Genomic DNA, 9562 nt, shown 5'->3' on the forward strand with positions numbered 1-9562 from the left:
TTTCGGGGCCTTATATAGCTTGTTATATAGTATGGGTTTTGCTTATTGTTGAAGGTCGTGCAGATGTTAAATTCTTCATCATTCGGTTCGGTGTGGAGAGTTGTCTCATAAGCAGTACAATCCTCTTATTTTTATATCATGTAGATAGTATATTTTATCATTTTAAAGTATGTCGGAAAAAAATTAACAACTTCAATAATTAATTTAAACAATAAACACTATTTTATGATGAAATTAAATATTCGACTACATGATCATACAGTCATGGAATTCAATCTTATGGACTTAAAGACACAAACATAAATGTAAAAATTACAGTCTATAATGTTGTTTTAAAGTCAGGGTGATTTCAGTTTTTATAATTAACCATGATAGGAAGGACCCGATGAGGTTCCTATTACTCTCAACACTATAAATATTGCAAGGCATATGACACCAAGTATAACCGTTATAACTATGAAATTCCTCGCTTTAGTTGCCTTTTCCTGAGCAAATGGCATATTTCCTTCATCTGCTGCTTGATTAGCCTGTTGGAATAGAATAAAGAAAACTTAATTCATAATATCGCCATACAAAAATAAAATACTTTATAAAAGTCTCACAGAAGACACATAGACGTATAAAACAACAGCTATACTTTATTAAAGTCTCACAGAAGACACATAGACATATATAAACAACAGCTATACTTTATTAAAGTCTCACAGAAGACACATAGACATATAATTACATTAGATGTATGTTTCATTATGATACTTTATTCTGATTGGCTAACTGCACATCACGTGTTATTCCGTAAACAATTGCATCGCTCAATAAAACTTTTCATTCATGATAACACGTGGTCCCACAATAAAGTGCACAAATGAATTAAATAAAACAATAATAAAATTCGATTTTTCATGATCATTGCTAAAAAAAATGTAATTATAAGTATTGAATGCTTCTTTTTGTAACTTCATAGGGTTGTAAAAGCGTTAACCGTGCGCACATTTTTAGTATGGAGCGCTTCCGCGCTTCATACTATGTACTTCGGTCAACGCTTTTACACCCCAATGAAGTTACGAAAAGAAGCATTCAATTCTTAAATATAAACAACAGCTTTACTTTATTAAAGTCTCACAGAAGACACATAGACATATATAAACAACAGTGTATACATAAGCCTCTCTAAAAAGTGCTACATTGTACAAAAGACTGATTGAAAACATATATGCAGTTTAAATCTTTAAATAAAACTTAAATAACTTTCATATCTACTACAAATACTTGGATGTTGTTGGTCCGTTGTAACTTTTAAACTTGGTTCGCAACTATAAGATATACCTGAGTCTAGGGACTACTATAGTAGTCTCAGGATATACTTAGTCACTTTGCTATATTAATTATACATGCATGAAATCCCTGGGTTCAAAGAAAGTTGAAATTGAAAATAGAAAGAACAAAATATTTGGATTTAGAATATAAGGATTAAGAAATTTAAGAAATGTGTTAAATGCTATAGATAATATTTTAGTGTTGTGTGGATGAGGATGAGCTTAACGATCATACAAGAGGTGGATTTATGAGGGGTCTAACCGTCTGACATAATTTAACCTGACGCAACTCAGTATATTGAGAATAGACATGTACTTCTTTACTTACAAAAATGTAGGTTATAGATTTACTTATTAGATATAGATCGGTCGTTAAAGGAATAACTGGACTTATCTACCATTGATATTGAATGAAAAGGCTTATGGAGTGGCTAAGTGTTAGTACATGGTTCGGTTTCCTTTTGGGATATATCACATGGGTGACGTGACATAAAATACACATACTTAAGCCACATCAATGTGAACTTATTATTATTCACCACTGAATCTTTAACCCAACAATATTTTTTTTTTAATTTTCTATCAGATTTATAGAGAAAAATCTTTGCAGAAAGACTTACACTACGAGCAGCTAATATAGCACATATTCCAGTAGGCCAGAAGCAGCATAGACACGTCAGGATTGCTGGAACTAAATAATTGGTTGGTCTTGGCTGTGAGGTGGTCATTACCGAAGTTACAGGCATAGGTTGTGCAACCTGTGTTAAAGTAAAGGTATTCATAAAGATAATAAGTTCTGCCATTGCTATATATCATTCCAACATACATCAAAACATAATGATAAGGCGACATGGTTATGATATTTAATGAGATCTATCCAACTGTGGAACAAAGGACAAACATTTTACAAATTTGTGTAATATTTTTGTTAAAACCCCAATGATGGCAAATGAACCCCAAACACATGATAAATCGGAGTTTACAAATAAAGCGAAATGAAATTAGAAAAATTGAAACTGCTTTAAAGCAGTGCAATGTATTTTACTGATTATCATATTTTGTAATATTTTTCCATGTTCGAATAATAACGTTTCAAACAAACCAGAGAATATATGAAAGATACGATCGAGAGGAGCATTGCTAAAAGAGAGAAAAGAAAAGACAAATAAACAATATAAAAAACTTAAGATTGAACAGTTGAAGTTTAGCTTAATTTTCTCAGTAGCATTTTGTCAATTATTGATATACGTCATCATCTTTAAATTTCATTTACATATTAAATTATATGCAGACCACATTTTTCAAAAAATTACTGTATAAGATTATGTAGATGAGGTATGCTTGTCAATGAGACAGCTATCCACAAAATTTCAAATGAAGTGGATGGAAGCAATTATTAGGCAACAGTACAGCCATCGACAATGAGACATGTTGTATCAAGAATTGGTGTTGGTTATTAAACAAGTTAAAATTGGATTTTAGATGCACACCTTTTGGGATAAAACGTGTTTTGGGATGCTGTCTTATTGGTGTATTATACATCGCATATTCTTTTATTCGTTTTCAACTACATTTCAAAAATGTAATTGTTTGTGTAAATACATGCATTGTGTTACATTGTCATTTTGGGGCATTTTAAAGATGACTATGTGGTATGGGCTTTGCTCATTATCGAAAGCCGTACGGTGACCTGTAGTTGTTAATTTCTGTATCATTTCGGTCTCTTGTGGAGAGTCGTCTCATTGGCAATCTTATTTGCATCTTTTTTTTTTATATATATATGTGCTTAAATAATGTGCTTAAAAAACTTACAATAACATTCTGTCCTTGACCTCCATATATCGGTTGATTTCCATAATGTTGTGTTTGTGGGTAGCCTTGTTGTGCATAGCCTTGGGGTACTGGTTGGTAGCCAGGCTGTTGACTGTATCCTTGAGGAGGGGGTGGCTGTGCATACCCTTGTGATTGACTGTATCCTTGAGGAGGGGGTGGCTGTGCATAACCTTGTGATTGACCATAACCTTGGGTATTGCTATCGTAAGGCGGAGGTTGGTTGGGGTTTCCTAAAAATCATTAAACGCAATTTATCATTGATTCATTTATCGAATTACCATATTTAATTGTTCATTGAATATTGAATCCCTGAAATATAACTGCAAGGAAAAGGTCACACATTTGTTAAATTGCATTGTCTCTTCTTTTTCATAACCTTAAGATGGAACATAACTAACTTTAACTATACTTAAAATTGAACAAAACTAAATGTTATACGTTTTTTTTTGTTTTTTTTTTTTTTTTTAAACGTGACCATTTAACTTCAAAAGGGGGCTATGGTTTTATCCTATTATTATGATCCCCAATTTGATGAAAAAATAGTCTGGTCAAGCAGAGGACAGAAAATATATTCTGAATTCAGATGTTCCCCATACCTCATAGTGTTAAATTTGGAAAAATATTCTGACTCTGAAAAAAAACCAAAAATTAGCCCCCCCCCCTTTTTGAAGTTAAAGGATTGCTCTCTTATTTGATATGTATCTTATCCTTTATAGTGTCCAGTATATACTGACCTGCATAACCAGCAGTATGATATCCCTGAGGTTGAGCTGGATAGTCGCCCAATCCAATCTTTTCTGAGAGGAAAAAAAAACATTAATTACTTTAAAACACCAATTAACCAGGTGCTCCGCAGGGCGCAGCTTTATACGACCGCAGAGGTCGAACCCTGAACAGTTGGGGCAAGTATGGACAAAACATTCAAGCGTGATACAGCTCTGAATTTGGATTGTGATAAAATTTTTGACATTACATGGGTTTTTTTTTACACAAAACAAATGCCAAGATTTTACAAATCAATTTAAGATTTCTTCTTCAAACTTTTTAAATCTAAAATTAAATAGTTGACACAGCATAGGTTTCTGACACAGAATGAATGTGGTCTAATGAACTTAAAAGTTTTTTTTTTTGCCTTTGAGCAATTCACTATGCTGTTGAATATTAATCCTCTCAAAAAAATGTTTGGAGAAATTTTCTTTTTATTTATGAAATCTGAAATGAGAAAAATTTAACCCCCCCCCCCTTTTTTTCACATCCCCGTTTCCCTTTTTCCAAAACTGATATCAATTCAAATTTCTAATGGAGTTTGCAACAATAACTACTCTTTTAAATACATCATAAAATATTAAAATGTAAAATAAAGTGCTTGTTATCACTGAATGGTAAAGATTGGTTGGTAGTAAAAGTGAATATACATTGTTTATTGTATAAAACAATAAAAAAAACTTCATCAGCAACATTTTATATTGGCAAATTTCCAATGAAGTTATTTACATAAAGTTATTGGCAAATAAAAATAGAAAACGACATCATACTCATGTCTGGCAAATGTCAAACATACATTATCTAAAAACATTTTAGATAAGATAAGGAAAAAAAGTTTCATCAGTAACATTTTATATTGGCAAATTTCCAATGAAGTTATTTACATAAAGTTATTGGCAAATAAAAATAGAAAATGACATCATAGTCATGTCTGGCAAATTTCCAACATATATTATCAACTACTATTCTATACAAAGAAAGATAACTCCAATTGAAAATTAATTGCTATTGCACAATATTGTGCAATTAGATATTTCTTGCTATTGTGCAATACTGTGCAATTGAAAATTTCTTGCTATTGCACAATACTTGATATGGAATCCTGATTTGGACCAACTTGAAAACTGGGCCCATAATCAAAAATCAAAGTACATATTTAGATAAAGCATATCAAATAAGCCCAAGAATTTAATTTTTGTTAAAATCAAACTTAGTTTAATTTTGGACCCTTTGGACCTTAATGTAGACCAATTTGAAAACTAGACCAAAAATTAAGAATCTACATACACAGTTAGATTTGGCATATCAAAGAACCCATTTATTTAATTTTTGATGAAATCAAACAAAGTTTAATGTTGGACCCCCATTTGGACCAACTTGAAAACTAGGCCAATAATTAAAAATCTAAGTACATTTTTAAATTCAGCATATCAAAGAACCCCAAGGATTCAATTTTTGTTAAAATCAAACTAAGTTTAATTTTGGACCCTTTGGACCTTAATGTAGACCAATTTGAAAACGGGACCAAAAATTAAGAATCTACATACATAGTTAGATTCGGCATATCAAAGAACCCCAATTATTCAATTTTTGATGAAATCACACAAAGTTCAATTTTGGACCCTTTGGGCCCCTTATTCCTAAACTGTTAGGACAAAACTCCCAAAATCAAACCCAACCTTCCTTTTATGGTCATAAACCTTGTGTTTAAATTTCATAGATTTCTATTTACTTATACTAAAGTTATGGTGCTAAAACCAAAAATAATGCTTATGTGGGCCCCTTTTTGGCCCCTAATTCATAAACTGTTGTGACCTCAACTCCAAAAATCAATCCCAACCTTCCTTTTCTGGTCATAAACCTTGTGTTAAAATTTCATTGATTTCTATTTACTTATATTAAAGTTATTGTGCGAAAACCAAGAATAATGCTTATTTGGGCCCTTTTTTGGCCCTTAATTCCTAAACTGTTGGAACCAAAACTCCCAAAATCAATCCCAACCTTCCATTTGTGGTCATAAACCTTGTGTCAATATTTCATAGATTTCTATTCACTTAAACTAAAGTTATAGTGCGAAAACCAAGAAAATGCTTATTTGGGCCCTTTTTGGCCCATAATTCCTAAAATGTTGGGACAAAATTCTCAAAATCAATCCCAACCTTCCTTTTGTGGTCATAAGCCTTGTGTTAAAATTTCATTGATTTCTATTCACTTTTACTAAAGTTAGAGTGCGAAAACTAAAAGTATTCGGACGACGACGACGACGACGACGACGACGCCAACGTGATAGCAATATACGACGAAAATTTTTTCAAATTTTGCGGTCGTATAAAAACTGATTAGAATTCCCCAAGATATATGTCTATGACACAAAAATCTGCAATTAAATGTAGAATTAATTTTCAACATATGTCTAATTCAAGCCAATGTTTTGTTAGACTTTTTTTTAACATGCAAGAATTACAGTAACAGGCAAAGAGTCACGGGTCTTTTTGGTGCGTTAACATGTTTATACTAAGGGAGCTACCATTTGATTTTTATGGGGGGCTAGGATGAAATTTGAAAAAAATAGGCAGGACAGGAGTTTTGAGTAAAAAAAAAAAGACAGGATGAGACACTTGCAAAAAAAAAAGTCAGGACGACAATTTAGGTAAAAAAAAGTCAGGATAAACTAAAAAAAAAAGCAGGACCGAACAGAGTGAAACATAAAAAGGCAGGACAGAGATTACATAAAAATCAAATGGTAGCTCCCTAATACGTATCATCGATACCCAAACAAATAAAGCTCAATAGTATAAGACATATGACATGCAATAAGTATAGACGAGATTAGTATACGCTTCACTATCGTGTGTTTGTTTACAACAGACTTGCATATATACTAGTATAAAGTGAAGTTATATACACAATGTATATCTAGCTGTCTATTTGTATAATGAATGTGACATTGATATGATAGCTGGAGTTAGCCCCTTTTTCAGTACTATTTATATGGACGATTCTTAAACTATATACAGCAGTGAATGTTTTCAGAGTGGTTAGAAAAACAGAACGGAAGACAACAGATTAAAAATAAAAATTGAACCTTTGAAATCAAAATTACTTGTAAATGCATTATTCTTAAAACCGTGACATTTGTCGAAGGTACCTAAATCGATTAAATTTGTAAGTAAAAACAAATTAACCCAAAATCCTATTTTTTGGAACAGTCGACTTTTACGTTGTTGATCAACGTTGCATGTTCAACAAGTCGTTGACATTGTCCATTAAATCTCGACTTAAAAATGAAATAAAAAAGCAATTAATTCGGGGTATGCGATTGGTACATTCTACGATGTAAGGATCTGGGATTCCAAACATATGTTGTTGGTTTTTATTTTTTTTAATGTCCACAAAAGACCGTGAAAAAATACAAGAATGTTTATATCTGTACAGATCATCGTATCTGTGGTATTCGCTAGATGTTGGTAGTATATTTTTTTAATGTCCACAAAAGACAAAAAATACAAGAAAGTGTATATCTGTACAGATCATCGTATCTGTGGTATTGCCATTGGAATTCGAATTAGAATTGACGTTAGGACGTCAAACGTTTCGAATGCGAATTAAACTAATTCGAATAAGTTAATATGTATGCGAATATAATTCGAATTCCGTGTGAACTCAGCATAACTTAAATATACCAAACAACAATTAGCAGACATTTAATTTAAATCAATAACATGCATATGTTATTGATAGTTAAACATGTTATATTAAATACATATTAATTGTAATATTTACGTTAAAGCCTGTATTGATGTCTACAATCTAAATCTTATAAATACAGAAAGACCAATAATTTATTGTATACGATTTGTTGATGATGTTTGACGTGAAATCGACCTGGTCAATAGATCATTGTTATCAGATCCGTTATAAACTAAAGTAACCTTATCAAATATTGCATCTCAATTTAGTTTAAACATATTTATTTATAGTTGATTGGGAAACAAGTTTTGCAACTTATATTAATCCCTTTCCACTTTTGCGGGTGCGAGTGCTGCCTTGTAGCGGCATTAGCCTACTCTTTTTCGAAATCAGTTCTGCAAGGGTTTCTTTAACGTGCAAGAGATATGGCTCTCTCTTAACACGGGTCAGCCATTTATCGTCCCTTTCCGACGGACTATCATCGTTTCCTCAAGACCATACTCGCAAATGGTGTCAAGGGAAAGCCGAAAATCATTTCCTGAAAGTTTCATCCTAGACGGGAATCGAACCAGGAACCTTTGTGTTAGTAGTCCGATGCACTAACCACCACACCACGGCATCTCAATGTTGCATCTTTGTTGAAACATAAAAACTCAAAACCATCTGGTAAATCTATAGCACAACATTAACACAAAAAACAACAGCCACTGCACATATATAGTGACGATCGCTACTGAGTGAACAGGAGGCATCCCCCTTTTTTAATATCTGAGTATCCACATGAATAATATAATAAACTACACAGTCAAGCAATATCGATTTGGGTGCTGTAGTATGTACGTGTGTATTCAGTTACAAGTGTTCTCGAAGTTATGTAACCTGATCATCATGTATTAAGAAATTTGCTTGTAAAAAGTCCTGATCAATTTGTGGCTTTTCCTACCCTATTAACCAGACACTTGTCTGTTTTATTAACTGATTATAGTATCATAAGCATTTATGAAGATAAATTGAAAAAAGATAATTATTCATCTCAATCATCCACACATTTTCCCAATATTCCAATAATTTTATAGTTATATGTTATAAACATAAACGAAACCTCTATCTAGTTTACCCAAAATGGTTATAGCTTTTACATGTACATTTTGCGCATACTCTAGTGAGATTTAGTTAATGGTTGATATAAAACAAACTTACATACCTTGATTTTTCTCACTCATTGCGTTCTCCTTGTTTTTGCTAGTACAGCTGTAGTTTCTTGATTAATAAAAGTCAACGACCTTCATATTATATAGTATGTGTAGATATATATGTGCAAGCCAAGAATGTTATTTCGTAAGAGTTTGTTGTGATTAAGAAACAGCATCAGCTGTAGCAGTTTGGAAATGTATGCTATAAATAGTTTTGAAAATTGTGAAAAAGTTACCACAAGATAGAAATGATTAATATCAATAAAAAAGAAAAGATACGAACTCTCGGGTGAACTTGGAGGTCATGATGCCATGAACTTGATTTCAACTATAGATTTCCAAAATTAGCATGCATGCCATTTATATGATAATAAAGTCAGACGAAAACCATACTAGATGACTTTGAGATTCATTGAGACAATTTTATGATGTCGGCGTCTTTTTGTATTATTGGTTGTTTACATTAATAAGTAGAAAATGAAAAATATCATATATTTTACCAAAAAATATGTCTATTTGGAAGTGATGAACAATCCAACAGTGTAACTGTTTAGGTCAAAGAAGGCAGAGTATGTTTGTAGCGTAGTTTTAGCGTAGCGTAGTTTTGTAAACACGGATGTTGGATGATTCAAAAATAAATTTCTGTATTTGTTATCACGACTCACATTCTGCTATTGAACACTCATACTAAGTATCAATTATCAAATCATTTGTGTCACAAAAAAAATCAAAGCGAACTTGTTAAGCCCCGTTGCTTGGTATATG

The 9562-nt window shown here is 32.1% G+C and overlaps 1 protein-coding gene across 2 annotated transcripts; it reads right to left on the reverse strand.

The window, feature by feature from the left end:
- Positions 1 to 199: 199 nt before the first annotated feature.
- LOC143082859 (uncharacterized) lies at positions 200 to 8959 on the reverse strand. 2 transcript variants are annotated; one of them, XM_076258817.1, is made up of 6 exons: positions 8809 to 8959; positions 3884 to 3946; positions 3320 to 3379; positions 3129 to 3274; positions 1937 to 2074; positions 200 to 527 (listed from the first exon to the last, which is right to left on the reverse strand). In XM_076258817.1, exons 1-6 carry the CDS (start codon positions 8825 to 8827, stop codon positions 363 to 365), a joined length of 591 nt encoding a protein of 196 aa, XP_076114932.1. In that variant the 5' UTR covers positions 8828 to 8959; the 3' UTR covers positions 200 to 362. The 2 variants fall into 2 exon arrangements, with proteins under 2 accessions (XP_076114932.1, XP_076114931.1); XM_076258816.1 differs by having other exon boundaries at positions 3129 to 3379; positions 8809 to 8958.
- Between the last annotated feature and the right edge of the window lie 603 nt (positions 8960 to 9562).

This window comes from Mytilus galloprovincialis, chromosome 7, assembly GCF_965363235.1.
Source record: "Mytilus galloprovincialis chromosome 7, xbMytGall1.hap1.1, whole genome shotgun sequence".
Taxonomy (NCBI): domain Eukaryota; kingdom Metazoa; phylum Mollusca; class Bivalvia; order Mytilida; family Mytilidae; genus Mytilus; species Mytilus galloprovincialis.